Below are 21,857 nucleotides of genomic sequence, written 5' to 3' on the forward strand. Positions count from 1 at the left end.
GTTATTTATACTGAGCTGAAATTATTTATACTAAACTAAAATTATTGACATATACAAGCAATTGAAACATCAATATAAGTTATTAAATTATTAAGGTGTTAATATGAATTATTAATTAAATTGCTGATTAAAGCCATAAAATTATTGATACAAGTCACTACATTGCCCGAATTTAAACTACAAAATTGTTGATATTGTTAGGAAATAAGGGGTGTAATTGTCTTTTATCAATGCGGAACAAGTCAATAAAAAATAAGAACAAGAAAAGCAATAAAGAAAATAAACAAAGAGCACAAGGATTTACGTGGTTAGGTCAAATTAGACCTACATCCATAAGTGAGGGATTCGAGAGTTTCTTCACTATAATGGAGAAATAACGAGAGAATAATACAAGGAGTCCTAAATCTAATAATGGCTTAAAATGTATGATCTAATTGATCAGCTAAGGGGTCCTTTTATAACATAAAGAAACCTTAATTAAACCCTAAAATTGTTCCCCAAGTATATATAGTCAAATAGTCGTCATAGAAAAGATATAATTTTAGGATATCATCCCTAAAATAATTAAGCTAAAACCGGACCTAAAATTTTGAGATTTCGACTAGGCACTCAAGCACTTCGTCAAGTCTTTGTAAAACGGTCATAATTTTCTCGTTTCTTATCATAATTGAATATTATCATTGGAAAGCTCTTGAACCAAGCTATCACTTCCAACTTGAATCACCTCAAAATCACTTATAATTTGAGGGATATCTGCATTCAAAGTCAGTCCTACTAGATTTCGAGTCACAAATTAACAGATATAAGCACAAGCATTATCGATATAAATTATTGAACACTTGATCTAAATTATTAAATTGATTATACAAGTCATTAATTTGTATAGGAGTTGATAAATTTGCTACATAATTCATCATACATATTACATCTTTAACATACTACATTGTGTTTGTATAGGTGTATTTGTGTTTCCTAATATAATCGCACAAAATATACTCCTTGCTAACGTGTCTTACATATCGTATAGAAGGTCTAAATTGTTGCCACATCACACCATATTGGAAATTGGATCGAGTTTCCATCTTCCATGCCAAATTTAGTGTACTAAATCACTTAATATCACACCCACCTTTGATCCCTCTCTTTCTCTTATACACAAGACAAGCTAAATTAGCTATGAAAAACCTTATAAATCAGATTCTAGACGTTGCAACTTCATGCTTAGCTTTCATAGCACTAATCTTTATTCTTCCACCTTTCTTATGTTTGAAGTTCTTTCTCTCAAGTCTAAATTTCATCTTCAGCGAAAATGTGTCCGGAAAAGTTGTGCTCATTACCGGAGCATCCTCCGGCATTGGCGAGGTTCGTCTATCCCTAAATTGTTTGTTGTCTCTATGGTTCCTTTCGTTTTTACATGCAACATGTTTGACTTTAGCATTATTTATAAGCAATGTTTATTATTTTATTGTTGCAGCAATTAGAGGCTCAGAGTTGGGCATTTCCCCTAATAAAAATTTATCCGTTAATATCTTCGGAATATAAAACTTGATGTTGTGAGAGTATAATGATAAATTTAATAAGACTCCACTTAATTATATTTTTCCTTACTTTTAAATTAATATGCGTAGTCAATGAATAGTGAATGAATAGTAGAAAACCTAATCGTTGTTATAATTAACACGTCAAAATTCTAAGCATATAGCGCGAGATTCAAATTTTATGACTTTGGATTGAAGATCGTGAAAAGTCAAATAAACAATATTTTAAAAATGAAGTGCACAAAATCTAGTTGTATCTAGGCAAAGCAATATGTTAAATCACAATTACAAAAACCTACGCCACATTTGTCATTTCGCCGTATGTCACAAATCGTGGAAATGGTAATGGAGTTGTATGTAATTTTTGTTAGGATTTCTTGTACGTGTTCATCACCATGGCGATGAAAATAAATCCCAACATATGTGGTTTCGTGCATAAATTTTCATTACCCCATACACAGTACTACATTTAAAATGATAATAGATGGTAACGAAAATTTGTAAAGAAAATGACAGAGAGAGAAGCATTACCTATATTGCCATGAATTTTTATTTTTTTTCCGTAATTGCTAAAATAAATCATCAGTTCTACGGCTCTACCTCTACCACTAGTCCACTACAAAATATCAAACGGGTCTTTTAGACATATAATTCTAGACAATATTTAAGTAAGAATAATTTATCATGTTATTCTACCAATGGCATTGTTAATCTGTTTGCATCCCAATACTTGGTTTTTTTTTTTAAATTGGCAAAGTAAAGTTGATGTGTATTTTTGTATTGGAAATACTTTTGTATTAGTTTGCACTACCACTTTGTCATTCTCTCACAGATGATAATATGATATTGACTTGTTTTGATCCTCAAATAAAGCATCTTGCATATGAGTATGCAAGGAGAGGAGCCAAATTAGCCCTTGTAGCCAGACGGCGGCAACGTCTCCAAGATGTTGCTGAAACCAGCCGTTATCTTGGTGCACCTGATGTTCTTGTCATCTCGGCAGATGTTACTAAAGTTGGAGAATCTAAGCATTTCATCAATGAAACAGTGAATCATTTTGGTGGATGTAAGTAAAGTTTATGCTTAAAGCTTTGCATTGACTACATGGGTATATGCATTAATGCATAACATATTGAATTTACTACAGGATTAATTAGTGCAACAGAAATATAACTACAAGAAGATTTTTTACATGTATGCTACACAACAGTAACATTATTCATAACCAAAATAATTATTTAGTACAGAAAAGATATCATCTTACATTCAAACACTAGATGCAAAAAATATAATTAAACCACGATATTATTTAAATTGGTGTAGAGAGCCACAGGACAATGACGTACACAATTTGATCAGGATAACCCCCCCCCCCCCCTCCCAGCTCCCCCGGGGTGTAAGTTGATCATCCACATTACACTAGAATTTTATGATACAATGAAAACATGTGAATATTTATTGACGAAGCTTCTATCATTTATAATATACCATAAAGTACGTAAATACAATGAGCCATTATGGCAGGGTGGGGGGAGGGAATCATAGCAAACAAGCAATTTAACAATTTGTAATTGACAATTTGTCCTTGCATTCACGCACCCTGCAATGAAAGTGGATCATTTGTTGAACAATGCTGGAATTTCCACAATGAGCATGTTAGAAGAATTCCCTGACATAACAAATGTTGCACCTGTGATGGTAAATCTTGTTCATTAATACTTTTCAGCTTCTGTATACTGGTTTAACCCTTGCATTAAGCCGATACAGCTTATTTTAATGATTCACCACTCCTGGAGATCTTTTCAGGAAACGAACTTCTGGGGCTCAGTGTATAGTACCCACTTTGCAATTCCACATCTAAAAGCAAGCAGAGGCAAGATAATAGTTACTGCCTCGTCTGGAGCCTGGTTGCCTGTTCCACGAATGGCTTTCTACTCTGTGAACATCTCACCATACTTGATAAAACCGATTCTATGTTTATTATTTCTTCATCTCACTTGTTCACCTATGGCCCTTACAGGCAAGTAAAGCAGCAGTTTTAAGCTTCTTCGAGACATTGAGAGTTGAGCTTGGAGGAGACATAGGGATCACAATTGTAACTCCTGGGCTGACTGAATCAGAATTGACCAAAGGAAAGATCCTCTCAAAGGATGGCAAAATGGTACTTGATCAAAATATGAGAGATGCAAGTTTGCCTCGTATCTTTTCTAGAGTTGCATTTCAAAAAATAAGATAATGATACTATGTTCAGTTACAGCATATACCATGATGTCTATCATATAAGGCATAAGGCAAATCTTCTATGCAATGAATTCTTTCATTCATGTCACCTGCAAAATATATCTAGAAACACTTGTGTTAGTAAAATATATAATAAAAACATAGAAGGTAACTAGAAATACCACAGCAACTAATCAAGCTCGTTAGAAAAAATACTGTGAAGTTGATGATGGCCTTACTAAATTCGTAGGAAACACTAATTATACTTCACACTAAGAAATTTGATTGAGCAACCTACATTAAACTCGATCAACTCATTTATATCTAATAAAAACTTCTGAAACAAACATTAATCACAATTTCATCTAACAAAAAGTGTAGTAAGACAGTCTCGAGAGATGATGGAATCAATCAAAGCCTTAATCCCATAAGTGGGGTAAAGCTGATGGAATATAGTGTAGATAATAATTAAAATTCTAATCTGAGATTGGTGAAATTCTCTTATATTAACCAGTCTTTTCGAAGTGTAAACATCATATATTTACATATCATATAAACCAAACTTTTCAAAGAGAGGAAAAAAAAAAGTGGAAACACATGATGTTTGCATCTTAGGTAGCAGAGTGTTCTCCACAAAACTGCATCTAAACCAATCTTTACAACGTGTTAACATCATATGTTTACAGCACAAGTACTGAATTTAGTCATCTGCTGCATATTTTATGCCAGGTACAAATTAGTGCAGTCCCAGTAACATCAGCGGATAGATGTGCAAAGGCCATTATAGATAGTGCTCGCCGTGGTGACAAATATTTGACAGTGCCATCATGGATGAGGGTAACAATCCTATGGAAGGTATTTCTACCTGAAGTACTAGAGTGGTGCAACCGAATGCTCTTAGTGGCTGGACCTGAAAGACCGCCAACAGAAGCGCCTAGCAAGAAATTCCTGGATCTTACTGGATTACAAAAGGTCATGTATCCACCTTCAATCCAATGACAAAAGTCCACAGTTGTAACCATTGGATTGAGGTGTCCCACAGGCGGAAAAACAGTTTTTTTTTTCTAGGCGACTTCCTAGTGACAATTGCATATGCAGAATAACAACAAATTTTATGTTGGAATGCACTTATAGACTGTTGAGACTTCTGAAATTAACGGCCCCCTTGGCAAAATTACCAATACATATGTTCTAAGGCGGACACTATACACTAGCCATGGAATACCATATTCCTAGTCTCCAAGATAAAATAGTGTAACCATTAATTTTTTTTAAAAAAAAAAAATACTAAGCAGCAAATAACTGCATCCAACTCTAGCTGGCTGAATTTGGTTGCTCATACAACCAAGTGTACTTTGCCATGGTGTAATGAACTAACTTAGGGGAGGATATTATGGGTAGTTTAGTATGTTAAATAGTCATCAAATGTAGTATGGGCAATTTGGGAAGTTTAGTATTACTAGGTTTGTAGTTTTTTAACCTTTGTATAAATAGAGAGAGGGAAGAAGAACAAGGTAGACAGAAATTTGGTGTAAACCTTTTGGAGAGTTGTGGCCTAAAGCCATTATTGGAGAGTTGTGAGCTAAGCTCGCTATCTAAGATTGATACCTTAAGCTATTAATTATCTTTTGTAACCCTTCCAACATTATCAATCTAAAAGCTTTCTTCATTATTGATTTGCTAGTTAAAATCAGAAAACATTGTTGTTACATTGACTTTGTTGTGTGATCGAACTCAATCCCTTACACTTGGTATCACAGCCCATAACCCAGCCCTTCAAAACCCACAACTACCAGTATTCAACCTTTGAGCCCATAACCCACTTGGTGTGACCGAACTCAGTACCCTTACACATGGCATCCAATCCCACATTTTTTTCCTAATAACTGCAACAATACCAATACAAACTTATCCAAGGATTTTGATGATACTAGCCCAGCAAGTATGCAAAATCACTTTTTACAATGGGGGTCATCAAAACCATTTTTTTTAAGGGGAAAGTAATCATAACCATGTTGGGGAGCTTTGCTATAACAATGTTGGGAATGTGTGAGGTGTGACAATGCATGATAGCATTTTTTGTCAGCAAACAACTTTAAAATCCTTTAACAGGAATTAAACAGCTAATAGGTTATGTAACTTGTAGTAAGAAGAATTCTCGCAAATGAATATAGAATATGAGTTTAAATGTACATGTACCTCTATAGATCTCCAAAAATGGAGATCGCTAGGTTGTGAACATGCTATCTTGAAGGAGACAGATGCCGAGACCTTTGAACTTCAGTATATTACCAAACAGGAGAAAACCTTTCATCCGCCAAAATTGACCAAATCAAATTCCGCCATGCTCCAAAATGGATTAATGTAGAATAAATAGTAGATACTGCAGCCTTTCAGATAATGTCACCGTTCAGCATCATACTTGCAAAAGGCAGTCTCAACTCCCAATCATAACAGGGTACAAATAGCAAACACCTTCCCAACCTTAGAAAGCAAGCAACTTGAAAAGATGCCTCTATGTGACCCATACATATCAAGATACACTCTTAGTCTCTTACTGATTCACCTATTCACATATCTAAGAATTTTCATATCATTCTGTTTGCAATAATCAAGAAAGGAACCACAGTGTGCATTTGTCGGCTCAAGGCGACAAATTGATCACATCTAACTGGCTATTTTGGGACATTGGGCCAGAAGAGGCAGGCTTCAGTCTTTTCAAAAGTAACAATGCATCTGATGCAGGACAATTTTGGTTCATCTCAAGAGCAATCGGGTACGTAGAAGTCTCATTCATCTCCACAAGCATCGTACCCTGAAAGAGAGAAAAAATGAGTTAACAATTGCTCTTTCTTCTATTGAGATAGCTACTAAAGGAAGGGGGTGGGAGGGGGCCAGGGAAGTGGGAAGCCAAGATATGACTATCATCCCTTTCCAGGGAAAACAACTATGATTAAACATCCTAAAAACCACCGCATAAATGCAAAAGCTAAGAGGAAAAGTGAATTCTAAAAGAGCTTGCCTCAAAATTCATTAAGAATAATTGAAATTGATTCAATTTGCTCTTCAGGTCTCCTACTACTTTCTCATTTGAGGAGGAAAGAGCAGCATTCACCTCTTCAGGTGAATAACCTATCGCTTTCTGCACAACCTGATAAAAGACAATGATACTACAATTCAGTGTGTCCCAAATTTCACATATAAGTGCATAACAGAAGCAAGCCAACAACTCAACTCACATTATGGTGAATAAAGATTTCAGATATAAGGCTCCCATCTTCAACATAAACTTGAAGCTCAAACGTAGATCGCCCCTTGTACCGAAATCTATTCACACCAGTCAAAATGCACTGCAAAATTTAATATTAGAGATCACAATTAATAACATGTGCCCAAATAGTGCATGGTCGAAGTCACACATATAAATTCATACTTCTAAATAGAATTTTATCTAGATATAAGAACACATCAGAGGATCAAAAAAATTGTATAAGAATGAAGATAAGTATCGACCAAACCTTAGTTTCAACATTTTTACATTGTAGGCTATCTACACTTATGAATAACAACTGAATTTAACAAAAAAAAAAGGTCATGGTAGAGTCAAGGAATGGAGAGAGAATCTGCTAGGAAATACATCAAGTTCAACAATGACGAAGTGGACATACTTATTTGCAAAAGAATTACATCATAATATCTTAGCAATATGATACATCTATTGTCAATTATGCATTTGAAGAGCCTATAGAAATTAGAAACATCCAAAATCCAAACACATACCTTGATCTTCCCTCGGACAGAAGGCTGGTTACCCTGCACAGCAGCCCATTTTGCTGACAGACTTGCCAAATATATGAAAGGTAATTCCTTCTCTCCGCTTAATATAAATGGGTGCTCCATATAATCAAGCAAGAGAGCATCTTCATTTTCAATGGCAATGGCAGAAACTGGATTGATCCCAGTAGATTGTCTAGCAGGAGGTTGCTCAGAACCTTCGGCTGCTGTAGGAAACTTCTGAGCATTTATAGTGATAGAACAATGCGCAGTCTCTCGGCTAATAAGATGCTCAGAAGATACCCTACTATTAAATGGTTCAGTAGTTTCCCTACTTGAAGGAAGCACACCAGCTTCGACACTGTTATAACGTTGAGCAGTTTCTCTACTGATGTAAACTTGAGCAGAGTCTCTACTTAGAGAATGTTGGTCAGATCTTTCTGATGGAAGCTCAGTAACAGTTCTGCCTGCCAGAGGGACTTGCCTAATCCTACTGCTTGGATCAACACCTGCCACAAAAGAGCAAAATCATACTTTATACGTGATTTCATATGCAATTGTGAGCACACATTTTTCCTTAAATATTGAATGAGAGAGCAAAAAAAAACTACTGTGTTAAACAACTTCGAAATCTTTTTGGAAAACCAACAAATAGGTATATTAAACTAAAAATTCATACATCTAGCTAGCAACACAACTGCTACTGAAAACATCTCTCTATATGCATCATAACATAAAATAAACTTTATGAAAGTTATAAGTCAATAGATTAAAAGACCTTACACAAGCAACTTACTCGAGATCTAACCATGCATGCATCATCTAGATTTGAGTACAAAATGAGCAATCTCTAAAAGTTCAGCCACAAAATCAAAGAAAACAGAAACCAACAATACACTCACCAGTAAAGGATCCAACATTTAATAGATAGCATTAACAAACAGCATTTTTTATTTAAAATAAAAAAATAATAATAATAAAAAAAAAAAAAAAAAAATTCTATTAAAACTGACAAACTGAGGTTTTGAATAATAGACAGCAAACTGAATTTATGTTCACTTAAAAATATATATACTACCTCTTATCTACCTTTTTTTTTATGCACGCTTACCAATGCACCACTTTGATCAAGTATATCAACAGTTGCATATTACTGTAATAAAGATACATATGTTCAATACAAATATTGAATTGCTAAACACCGCAAACAAAAATGATCACCACCGCCAACATTTGGTGTGAATGGACAATCATACCCTTACTACTTCACCATCCCTTCATCCTTCCGGCAACCCACAACCCCTTCCAACCGGCGATCACAACCCCTTTTGACCGATGACCCACCACACCCCCCTCTATGACAACCCACCACCTTCCCTGTCGGCGTGAAGGTGGTGGTTTTTTTTATTTTAGGCAACCGTGGTAACCGGTTACCGTGCACCTTAATCGATTCTATGGTAACCGGAGCCCAAAACCGGTTACCATGCACGGTAACCGGTTTTGGGCTCCGTTTACCATACACGGTAATTGATTTTGGGCTTTGGTTACCGCGATTGCCTGAAAATCTGAAATTAAAAAATAAATAAAAAAAGGAGGGAAGGTGGTGGGTCACTAGTGCGGTGGTGATCGTCGCCGGTTAGTGTGGTGGGGGTGGTGGTGGTGGTGGTGTTAGTCGTCAATTAGGGTGGTGGTGTCAAGGTGTTAGTGATTGATGGCAAGAGGGAAGATAGTAGTGAAGTACTAAGGACATGATTGTCCATTCACACTAAATGTTGGCGGTTTTGATAATTTTGGATGGCGGTATTTAACACCCCCCTACAAATAAAGTATTCAATCAAATAATACCCTTTATGACTAGGATATGCTATATACATTAAGAGTAATTTAGAAATTTCTGAATAGTGCCAAGAATCCAAATGGGAAGAACAAAAAAGGACCGGAAGTACAAGTCCTAAGAATTTATGTTATTATGATAGATACTCAAAGTTACAAGTTTGCCCTTGCCCAACCCACTTCTTTATATTCATTTCTCTCATTTCTAATCACATGCGGTTTTTGGTCTAAAATTCTCCCTTTTTATCATTTTAAATTAGTAATAGGCCATCCACTAGGAAATGCAATAATTAAATTAAAAAAAAAAAAGGAAGTAGTGATAAACATGGGCAGCGGGTCGGGCCGTGCCGCGATGGGGGGCGTGCCATAACGGCTCCGCGGTGGGCCGCGCCGTGCCTTGCCTAATTTTGGCACACCCCAGCCCACGGCACGGCCCACGTGCCTGGCGGGTCGTGTCGTGCCGAACCACGGGCCAAACCGTGCCACTTTTTGTTTTTTTGTTTTTTTTATAATAATAAATGTAAACAGAAAACGATATAAATATTTTTAAGTACAACTTAATTTTATATAAATATTGTGATTAATTTAAGTTTATGTTAATATATTTTGTTTTGAACAACTTTATTTTAATTAAGGTTATATAAATTATTTATTTAATTACGTTTAAGTTTATATAAACAAATAAAAACAATTTTATTAATTTAGCAAAAAACAACAATGCATATAATAAAAAAAAATGACGAGTGCGATAATCCGAAAACACAAAAAATTGAAGAATAACTTATTTTATTATATGCCGGTAGCCGGTACGATAAATCGATAATACAAATAATTTATAATAATTAAAAAACGTACAATAGTTTGTGAATAACTTTATTTATTATACGGAATACGAGGTTCGATAATACAAAAATTGTACAATAGTGTATAATGTAAATATGTAATAATGTAATTATTATTCGTCTTCGTCTTCTTGTGGTTCAAGTTCATCGGCCAATTGAGTTGATTGAGAAGTATGAAAGCTAAAAGAAGTCAACGACCTTCATCGTCGTCTTTTTGTGCATTAGTACGATCTTGAGAACGAGTTTCGGCATCCAACCAATCCTTGTAGCAAACACACATTTCAAGAGTGTTTCGGATTTTAGTCTTGTTCTTCTATCGTCTAAAACCCGTGCCGACGCACTAAAAGCTCTTTCGGAGGCAACGGAGGAGACTTGGATAGCAAAAATATCACGAGCCATTGCCGACAAAATTGGATGTTTCATGGTTTGTGATTTCCACCAATCAAGGATGTCGAGACCAAACTTCTCTTCATCGTCCATGCCTTTCATGAAGTCGTAACTTAGGTACAATTGCAACTCCGAAACATCGCTTTGTGTTCTCCTAGTTGATGGTGATTTCGTACCTGAAAATTTGGACATCATGTTAGCAGCTTGTGCAAATAAACCTTTAGCCCGTTTACTTACGTTTTTGGATGTTTGAGAAAGGGCAAATCGAGACACAGTTCCATATTTACTTTCATAAACTCTATAGAAAGAGAAACTCATTAGTCACCTTATTTTTAAAAGTTTCAACATCATCTTCAAAATTCATGTTACTATTATAAATATCAATTAATAAAAAAGTGCCATCGTATTTTTGCCTAAGATCTAAAATAGAAGCAAAAATATAAATCATAGGAATATTAGTGTACTATTTACGCCATTTTTCCTCCATTATTGGAAGATATCAATGATAATCATGTTCTGATTGGTGTTTGGCAAAAAGTTGTGCAAGTAAACAAGCATTGCTTAGAAAAGAATGGGAACAAAGATTATATATAGAAGAAAAACAATGTGTCATACTATATAGTAATTGTAAAAACTGCATATATTTTTCACAATTAGCCCAATCATCTTCTAGTAAAGCACATTGTGCAAATTTCATATTATGACTCAATATTTCATAGGTGGAGCTCCACCTAGTTGGACAATCCGGTGCTATTAGTATAGTCTTTATCCTTTGTTGCCCGCAAAAACCTTTCCATTCTTGATATCTCAAGTTAGAGCTATTAATAGACATAATAGCATTCCTTATTTTGTGATAAAATGGACCAATTGCTTGTGTTCCATCCTTCACACACAAGTTAAGAACATGACAAATGCATCTAACATGAACTTCATCTCCATCTAATATTACATCGGTCAATTGGGGTTTAGCCAAATTCGCACTATATGTCATGTAAGTTGCATTATCGAAAGTCATATACATGATTTTATCCTTAAGACTATATGCATCAATGACTTCCATTAAACGTATGAGGATATTCAAGCATTTTAAAATGAATAATGCGCTTTTGTAACAACCAATCATTATCCAACCAATGATAAGTAACACACAAATAGTGAAGTCTGTATCCACTATCCCATGTGTCGGCAGTTAAAGAAGCTCTACTAGGAAGATTACCCAATTCCTTTAATAATTTCAATTTATACTCTTGATAATTCTTCATGGCAGCAGATCGAGCGGTTTTTCGAGTGTTTGGGTTGTAGTGCTCGGTGAATGTAGTTGTTAAAGGCGTCATTTTCAGCGAAAATAAAAGGTTGTTCGGCATGTACAATCATTCTCCCAAGTTCATCTCTATCTCTCTCATAACTGTAAATGAAGCCTTGTGGATGGAATTGTGAAATTTTGGATTGAGTTGGGTTGGATCATTAGATGGTCCACCACATCTTTTTGAATGTCTAATAAGGTGTCCCGTCCCTCCCTTGGTATCGGCCGAGAAAATTTTACAACAAGTCCGACACCGGACTTTGGTTTCATTTTTACTCAATTGATAATGTGCCCAAACTTCACTATTTCGGTTGCTTTGAGCAAATTCCTCTTCAGTACACCATTCTAATATATTAGGATTTTGGGTGTTAGGCATTTGTATGGATTGTTCACTCGACTCGGAGGCTTGTGTTTGGCTGCCTTGGCCTTGGGTATTAGGAAGAAAAAATTCATGTTGTGATCCATATAAATAAGGTGAGAATTGAGTTTGTTGAAATCCCGAACTAGGCATAGTCCAAGGAGCCATATCATCCATTTGTTCGTGCCCTCCCGTGGTTTGGGGATGAAAGAAAGGGGTAAAAGTAAAGGTGGGCACGGGCCCGGCACGACGCCGGCACGGCACGGCACGGCGACCCACCTGTGGGCCGTGCCGTGAACACAAATTCCAAATTTAACACGGGCAGGGCGGGGGCACGGCGGGCATCACGGTGGCCGGCACAACACGACACGAGGCCCGCCAGGCACGGCTAGTTATAGGGATTTTGGGTGGGAAAAATGGGCAAAAACTAGCCGTTTAAGAGCTATTGGAAAACGGCTAGTTCGCAAGGGCCATGCCAGGCCGGGCCGTGCATGGCGGGACTCGTGTTGTGCCACGTTGTGCCTCGCTGTTCCACGTGTCATGCCGGCGAGCCGGCCACCGTGCCACCCGTCGTGCCCCATGCCGAATCTGGAATTTGTGTTCACGGCACGGCCCATTGCCCGCAGGTGCTCCGCCGTGCTAGTGTCGTGTCGGGCCCGTGCCACCCACGACCCGTGCCCACCTTTACTTCAACCCCTTTCTTTCATCCCCAAACCACGGGAGGGCACGAACAAATGGATGATATAGCTCCTTGGACTATGCCTAGTTCGAGATTTCAACAAACTCAATTCTCACCTCATTTATACGGATCACAACATGAATTTTCTATTCCTAATACCTAAGGCCAAGGTAGCCAAACACAAGCCTCCGGGTCGAGTGAACAATCCATACAAATGCTTAACACCCAAAATCCTAACATATTAAAGTGGTGTACCGAAGAGGAATTTGCTCAAAGCAACCGAAAGAGTGAAGTTTGGGCACATTATCAATTAAGTAAAAATGGAACCAAAGCCCGGTGTCGGACTTGTTGTAAAATTTTCTCGGCCGATACCAAGGGAGGGACAGGACACCTTAGTAGACATTCAAAAAGATATGGTGGACCATCTAATGATCCAACCCAACCCAATCCAAACTTTCACAATTCCATCCACAAGGCTTCATTTACAGTTATGAGAGATAAATATGAACTTGGGAGAATGATTGTACATGCCGAACAACATTTTATTTTCGCCGAAAAAGATGCCTTTAACAACTACATTAACCGAGCACTACAACCCAAACTCTCGAAAACCGTTCGATCTGCTGCCACGAAAAATTATCAAGAGTATAAATTGAAAATATTAAAGGAAATGGGTAATCTTCCTAGTATAGCTTCTTTAACTGCCGACGCATGGGATAGTGGATACGGACTTCACTATTTATGTGTTACTTGTCATTGGTTGGATAATGATTGGTTGTTACAAAAGCGCATTATTCATTTTAAAATGCTTGAATATCCTCATACGTTTAATGGAAGTCATTGATGCATATAGTCTTAAGGATAAAATCATGTATATGACTTTCGATAATGCAACTTACATGACATATAGTGCGAATTTGGCTAAACCCCAATTGACCGATGTAATATTAGATGGAGATGAAGTTCATGTTAGATGCATTTGTCATGTTCTTAACTTGTGTGTGAAGGATGGAACACAAGCAATTGGTCCATTTTATCACAAAATAAGGAATGCTATTATGTCTATTAATAGCTCTAACTTGAGATATCAAGAATGGAAAGGTTTTTGCGGGCAACAAAGGATAAAGACTATACTAATAGCACCGGATTGTCCAACTAGGTGGAGCTCCACCTATGAAATATTGAGTCATAATATGAAATTTGCACAATGTGCTTTACTAGAAGATGATTGGGCTAATTGTGAAAAATATATGCAGTTTTTACAATTACTATATAGTATGACACATTGTTTTTCTTCTATATATAATCTTTGTTCCCATTCTTTTCTAAGCAATGCTTGTTTACTTGCACAACTTTTTGCCAAACACCAATCAGAACATGATTATCATTGATATCTTCCAATAATGGAGGAAAAATGGCGTAAATAGTACACTAATATTCCTATGATTTATATTTTTGCTTCTATTTTAGATCTTAGGCAAAAATACGATGGCACTTTTTTATTAATTGATATTTATAATAGTAACATGAATTTTGAAGATGATGTTGAAACTTTTAAAAATAAGGTGACTAATGAGTTTCTCTTTCTATAGAGTTTATGAAAGTAAATATGGAACTGTGTCTCGATTTGCCCTTTCTCAAACATCCAAAAACGTAAGTAAACGGGCTAAAGGTTTATTTGCACAAGCTGCTAACATGATGTCCAAATTTTCAGGTACGAAATCACCATCAACTAGGAGAACACAAAGCGATGTTTCGGAGTTGCAATTGTACCTAAGTTACGACTTCATGAAAGGCATGGACGATGAAGAGAAGTTTGGTCTCGACATCCTTGATTGGTGGAAATCACAAACCATGAAACATCCAATTTTGTCGGCAATGGCTCGTGATATTTTTGCTATCCAAGTCTCCTCCGTTGCCTCCGAAAGAGCTTTTAGTGCGTCGGCACGGGTTTTAGACGATAGAAGAACAAGACTAAAATCCGAAACACTCTTGAAATGTGTGTTTGCTACAAGGATTGGTTGGATGCCGAAACTCGTTCTCAAGATCGTACTAATGCACAAAAAGACGACGATGAAGGTCGTTGACTTCTTTTAGCTTTCATACTTCTCAATCAACTCAATTGGCCGATGAACTTGAACCACAAGAAGACGAAGACAAATAATAATTACATTATTACATATTTACATTATACACTATTGTACAATTTTTGTATTATCGAACCTCGTATTCCGTATAATAAATAAAGTTATTCACAAAATATTGTACGATTTTTAATTATTATAAATTATTTGTAATATCGATTTATCGTACCGGCTACCGGCATATAATAAAATAAGTTATTCTTCGATTTTTTGTGTTTTCGTATTATCGCACTCGTCGTTTTTTTATTATTATTATATGCATTGTTGTTTTTTGCTAAATTAATAAAATTATTTTTATTTGTTTATATAAACTTTAACAAAATTAGATAAATAATTTATATAACCTTAATTAAAATAAAGTTGTTCAAAACAAAATATATTAACATTAACATAAACATAAATTAATCACATTATTTATATAAAATTAAGTTGTACTAAAAAAATATATATATCATTTTTTATTAACATTTATTATTATAAAAAAGAAACAAAAAAACAAAAAGTGGCACGGTTTGGCCCGCAGCCCGGCACGGCCTTCCAGGCAAGTGGGCCGTGCCGTGTCGTGGGTTGGGGTATGCCAAAATTAGGCACGGCACGCCCCCCACCGCGGCACGGCCCGCGGCAGCACGGTTCGGCCCGTTGCCCATGTTTAGGTGAAAGTGTTTGGAAAGGGCAAGTTAGAGGAGTGAAAGGGCATGTTAGGGGAGGGAAAGGTGTTAGGGGGGCATTGAAGTGTTTAGGTTTGGTGATTCCCTACGTTTTGACTTGGCTTTTCTAGAGGAGAAAGTGTTCGAGTTTGATGCCATGATATTTAATAATAATAACAACAACAATGTCAACAATAATAATACAAATAACAATAACAAATTAACAATAACAATAATAATAACAATTAACAGCAATAATAATAACAATAGCGATAAGAATTAGTAAGTAGTTTTTATATAAATTAAGTTTTCAAAAATAATTATAATAATAGTAGATTATTTAGATCAATGAGATCCCAGGTAGGAGAGGTTAGGAACGACGTTGTCCTGAGCCCAAGTCCCGCCTTAGAGAGATTTAACTAACAATCTAAATTTTCCACAATAAAAATAGAAAATACAACAACAATAATAATAACTATAACAAATTAAAATAAAATTGAGTTAGATCTTACAATGACGCTTCAATTGCTTTCCCAAACTTAAAATTTCTCAAACTTATAATTTCCAGAGTGTAAATATAAGATTTTTTTTTTTTGTAGTAGACTAATAATAGTAAAAATGTAAATTTATAAGAGAGTAGGAATTTTTTTTTTCTTTAGACAAAAGAGAAAGAGTAAGATTGTAGGAATTAGAGAATAAGAGAGAAGAGATGAGTTTATGAATTGTGAAAATTTTGGAGAAAGAAATGGGGTATTTAATTATTTATAGGGATTTTGGGTGGGAAAAATGGACAAAAACTAGCCGTTATAACTAGCTGTTTTAGAGCTGTTAGAAAACGGCTAGTTGGCACGTGCCGGGCGGGCCTCGTGTCGTGTCGTGCCCGGCTGTGCCACGTGGCGGGCCGGCGAGGCGTGCCGGCCACCGTGCTGCCCGTCGTGCCTCGTGCCGTGCCCGTGCCAAATCTAGAATTTGTGTTCACGGCACGGCCCACAGGTGTGCCGCCGTGCCGTGTCATGCCGAACCCGTGCCGGCACAGCCCATGCCCACCTTTAAGTAGTGAATACATAAACACAATTCATAGAGAACAAAAGGTGAATGTGGAAGAGTACATTAATCATACAAAACAACAATAGATATGAAACAGCCCAAACAAATTAGGACAGCAATTTCGAAACAAATTGGAAAGATCTATGTCCTCCCAATCAAACCATCAAAATAATAAACGAAGCTATAGCTTAGTAGCTTACCCAAGGTATTTCCACGAAACTGAGTTGCAGCATGTAGCATAGAAGTTGTGGTGTTCCCTGAGACATGATTAGCATCATCCAATGGCATGGCTTCATTACTAACATCATTTTGTGGCCAAGCAGCACGAGTTGCTCTCGCCGACAATGGAGGAACAATACCATTTCTTGTTCTGGATACATTTAATTTAAGAGGAAGACACAATAAATAAGTAAAATTATATCTCAAACTTCAACACTGCTCACCAACTTGCTTCTGTGCTAGCAAAAAAGTAGGATAATACCCATTCTAAACACATGTCAACATAAGAAAATAGAATTTTTAACATAACAGATGATAAGAAATGTGTCAACTATAATTATTCTAAGCATGTTTACGTTGAAGATCACTTCATAAATTATAACTATGTTTATTTTTTACAACCTTCTTTCCTAGCACATCAAACAAAAGGAAATTAAACATTTATTTATGTGCTATTAATGTCCAGAAATATAAAGAAACACTTTGTACTTAACTCAATTATTGAAGAACTTAAAACTCAAACAAATCAACTGAAGACATGACTCAAATATCAACCTAATTCGAAGCAAGCATCACACCCAAATACCCAATAAACTTTGAAATAGTACCAGCATTAAAACTTGTGCATTGCAGCAGCTAAAACATAATATGAGTAAACAATACAGATATTGATATAAAGTTGTACAATATAGTTAGATAATAAAAATAAAATTTAAACTAAAAATATAAAAACCTAAAATATTCCAAATTGTAAACGTATTCTCATACTTTAGGAAGATTGTACTCCCTCCATTTGATCTTCCATCACTAGTGCACCATATGGATTCAGTTACACAATATAATAATACTCAAGGCTCTAAACACCCTATTTCCTATCCAAAAAGTACAAAATAAAATTAAAAATAACAATGCTCACTTTCCACTTTCATCTTTCATTATCCATAGCTATAGTAAATAGAAAGGTATTTAGTAGAACAAAAGGAGAATTATCTATAAATTATAAAGAGTCTTGTAACAATTTATTAAATAATTTCACAAAGCTTTACATAGTTTTTTTGTAGTATGTTGTTATATAAGTATATTAAATATAGATCTTATTTTCAAACATATTTCGAGCTGTTTCCATTGGTATAATGATGATGAGATTCTGTAGCAAAAACCTACGTCCTACTGAGTATTATAATAAGCATTGGTCTATGATTGCAAATTAAACTCTTTTTTAGTTTATATATTTAAGCTTATCTATGTATTTTAATCAAACTGATACTCCAGTCATATTGTAATTTTTTTTTATTTTTTAGATTGAAATGACACGCATATATGGCACAATCTATGCTTTCGAAAATTTCTTCGTTTATCTGATTAGATTGGCCAATTACTACAGATTCTAAATTGATATTTCTATCTTATAATACAAAATATTTTCAACATAATGCTACAGCAGCAATAGTCCCAATAGGTTACAAAACTCCAAAGTGCTGATCAACATGAAACTTTTCTTCAGGAATTCATCAAAATGATGCAACTAGTATATCATACGAAGTATGTCAGTCATATACACTGAATTTAATGATAGAAGACATCAAAATCTAACCAAAACCAATAAAACAAATGAAACACAAAAAAAAAAGAGAGACAAGCACAAAATCTTTTCACTTACAAATAAAACATTAACAAAACCATTTGTTTATACCTTTTTCCCCTTGGAGGCTTGTTAACTTCCTGAACGAGCCTCTGCCTGGCTGCCTCAAGCTCTTCAACAGAGCCACCAAGAATTTCCAATACTTCAGGAACCAACATCAGAATCCCACGCCGTACATTCACATCCCGAATGGCAACCTACACAAGAACACCAACTTTGTTTAGCCTGTCAAAATGAAAAACATCAAACAGTTGCCAAAAGAAGCACCATCAGATCCAACAATACTTCACAGAATCATAGACATTAAAATGAGCTTTAAGATGATATATAAGCAGCATTTCGTTTTCGTTTAGAATGTGTCTGACCACATTCTCCAGTGGGTCATGAACAAATATAAGGAATGGATTTGTCACAAGTCCCAAAAAACAAAGATTTGCTTAATAATATGAAGATAGACCAACTTCAGGGGTAAAATGCCAATACAAAAAAAAAAAATCTCATAATACGTAATTATCAAGACATAGAGTTCTGTGACTTCTATCAACTCAATTGTATAAAAACCTCCATAGAACTCCATCTTATTTTGTCTTTTACACACAATATTTTCTTCTATAAAAAGACAAGGAGCCATTTGGGTGGAAAGCAGAACTGCAACATAGAAATTAAAGGTCAGAAATCAAAACAATAGGCTGCCCATGTGGATAAATCTCACCCGCCAATCATAAACTTAGCAAGAAACAAGTCTACAGACCAATCATAACCAGAAGCATTACATATACACAAATATGACAGATACTAAAATGATGATTTGAGGAAAACAAATGCATTAAAGATGGTAGAGCAAGTCAACCTTAAACCCAGCAGGTGCAAGGGCTTCAAGACTTTTGATAGGCCTATACTCCATGCCAAATACACGTTGAACGCCATCGGTCATGGAGAGCTTGAGGCATCTTTTATGCCCTGAAGGTGCATTCTTGTACCTCTCCTTCAGAGGACAACTAATATTGACTACTTCATCAACCTACGAAAAAAAAATCCGAATTGTGTAGTAGTCAGAAGTATTATATAACTCATGACAAGACAACAAGTACAGTGAAACCTCACATTCCCACCCTCCCCCCCAATCACCAATGATACCCTAAATTCTTGGAAAAGATTTGACATTAGCCTTTTTGCTGTATCTTCATTTTCGTAGAGGAGGGGGGTTGGTGAGGCATAAGACAATTTAGTTGGTGTTTTGGTCATCAAAAGCATGCAAATTCCAGCCATCTTCGCATTTATAAAGTGTTTGACTACAACTGATTCTATTTTAAACTTTTGTATCAGATGCGTCAAGGTTTTGATTGATTGATTGATTAGATACATCAACATATATAATACACAAGTTTGCAAAACTTGAGCCATTTTGAATAATTTTGACTATCAAGTCTAGTAATTTTGCTTCTTGAATACTTAACGATGTGTTTAAATAGCGAAGAAGGAAGGAAGGAAAGGAAAGGGAGGGAAAAAAGGAGGAAAGGAAGGGAAAAGAAAGGGAGGGGGAGGTGAGCTCCATCTTCCCTCCAAATCTCTTCAGTTTTGGAGATATTACGGTTATTAGAGCGAGGAAAAATGGATTTCTCCCTCTCCTTCCCCTTCCTTCCCCTAATCCTTTTACCCAAAAAAAGAATTTGTCTCCCTCCTTTTATCTTTTCTTCTTTTCTTTTCATTTCTTTCTATCCAAACAAAGTGTAAATGAATACCCCCTAGAGACCAATGATAATGTAATTTATTTCATTGATCAAATGCTATCAATAACAATTCAAAAAAATAACATATACCATCTTTTACTCAATAATTATACTAGTATTTCTTTTGTACTAAATGATACACATAATTGCTTTTTTTTTTTTTTTTTTTGACGAAAACATAATTAGCTTGCTAAATTTTAAGCTTTATAAACTTCTAAGGACTGCTAAATCGCCACTTCAAACTTAAAAATGAAGTTCATAATTCACAAGTTATCAGCAACAAAATATCATCAAGCTTTCTAGTATAATCTTAAAAGCCCTAAATCAAAAATAAAATATAAAATCTTAAAAGCCCTAAATCAAAAATAAAATATAAAATCTATAAGCCAAATTAGACCAAAAAAATTAACTTTGAAAAAATCATTACCTGCAGAACAAAAGGGCCAGTAAGATCAACAAGATGCAAATCCTTCACATTTTCAGGAAGAATTCCAGCACCAGAATAATTCATATCCGAGTTCAAAATCTGCCCAAAACAAAGCTTAGCCTTAATTTCAACATCAAAATTTACGAAACCCGGGACAGTATTCTGAAGGCCTAATTTACAAGAATCAAGCCATTCTCTCCTCAAATTCACCCCCATTCTCCTCAATTGATCATTAACCGGACAACCCGAAGCGGCGAAAGAAGCAGTAACCACCGGCGGAGGAGAGAGATTATCAGAAACATCCATAAAATCTTCACCGGAAACCTGAAGTGACGGATGTTCGGAGACGGCGGTGGTAGCGGCGGTTGTAGAGGTGGTGGTGGTGGTGGAATTTAGGGTTACAGAATTGATATTAGGGATAGGGTCTGGAGATGGAGTTTCAATGTCATCTTCCTCCGTCATTCGTTCGTTGACATGTTGTTGTGGCGGTTGTTGTTGTTGTTGCGGTGGTTGAGGATGGTTAGGGTTTTCGTGTAACGGAGGTTGTTGTGGAACATCTTCGTCTTCGTCGGAGGTGTAGACGGTACGAAGTCGCCTTCTAGACATTGAATTGAACTTCGAAGTGCAGTGAACAGAGAAGGGAGAGAGGAGAGGGAGTAGGATTTCAGAAATGAAAAGGCAAATAATTTTCCCTCCAAATGGAAAGAGGACAATAGTAGTACGAGTATATCATATAAGAGCATGAATATTGGAGAGGATGGTTTTATCCTCTCTTTCATTCTCTCTCCTTACCCTATTTTTACACCTCATACTCTCTTTCTTCCACCTCATTTTTCACTATCTCTTTCCTCTCTTCCATCCTCTTCCATTTATTTTTTCCACATCAAAGGGTATCCTCTCAGAGCATCTTTAAGGGTGAACATTTTAATATTTCACAATAAGTGAACAAATAAGGTGGTGGCTTAATGGCAAACTCTTTAATTGTTCATGTTGAGTGGTCATGGGTTCGATTGCAGGAGCAAGCACTTGCATGAATTAATTCACTGTGGGCCCCACCAATATTTTGG

General features: G+C 35.9%; 2 protein-coding genes across 3 annotated transcripts; one reads left to right on the forward strand and one right to left on the reverse strand.

Moving 5' to 3' along the window:
* Positions 1-1,118: 1,118 nt before the first annotated feature.
* LOC110723387 (11-beta-hydroxysteroid dehydrogenase 1B-like) lies at positions 1,119-3,862 on the forward strand. The gene is made up of 5 exons (XM_021902731.1): positions 1,119-1,362; positions 2,412-2,604; positions 3,151-3,236; positions 3,345-3,476; positions 3,559-3,862. The coding sequence occupies exons 1-5, from the start codon at positions 1,177-1,179 to the stop codon at positions 3,772-3,774; spliced, it is 813 nt and encodes a 270-aa protein (XP_021758423.1). The 5' UTR covers positions 1,119-1,176; the 3' UTR covers positions 3,775-3,862.
* Positions 2,817-21,675, reverse strand: LOC110723386 (recQ-mediated genome instability protein 1-like). 2 transcript variants are annotated; one of them, XM_021902728.1, is made up of 9 exons: positions 20,791-21,675; positions 19,484-19,654; positions 18,685-18,830; positions 16,973-17,142; positions 7,539-8,041; positions 6,998-7,108; positions 6,781-6,909; positions 5,958-6,573; positions 2,817-3,868 (listed from the first exon to the last, which is right to left on the reverse strand). In XM_021902728.1, the coding sequence occupies exons 1-8, from the start codon at positions 21,394-21,396 to the stop codon at positions 6,403-6,405; spliced, it is 2,007 nt and encodes a 668-aa protein (XP_021758420.1). In that variant the 5' UTR covers positions 21,397-21,675; the 3' UTR covers positions 2,817-3,868; positions 5,958-6,402. The 2 variants fall into 2 exon arrangements, with proteins under 2 accessions (XP_021758420.1, XP_021758419.1); XM_021902727.1 differs by having other exon boundaries at positions 2,817-3,881.
* Between the last annotated feature and the right edge of the window lie 182 nt (positions 21,676-21,857).

Source organism: Chenopodium quinoa, unplaced genomic scaffold (genome assembly GCF_001683475.1).
Source record: "Chenopodium quinoa cultivar QQ74 unplaced genomic scaffold, ASM168347v1, whole genome shotgun sequence".
Classification (NCBI taxonomy): Eukaryota; Viridiplantae; Streptophyta; class Magnoliopsida; order Caryophyllales; family Amaranthaceae; genus Chenopodium; species Chenopodium quinoa.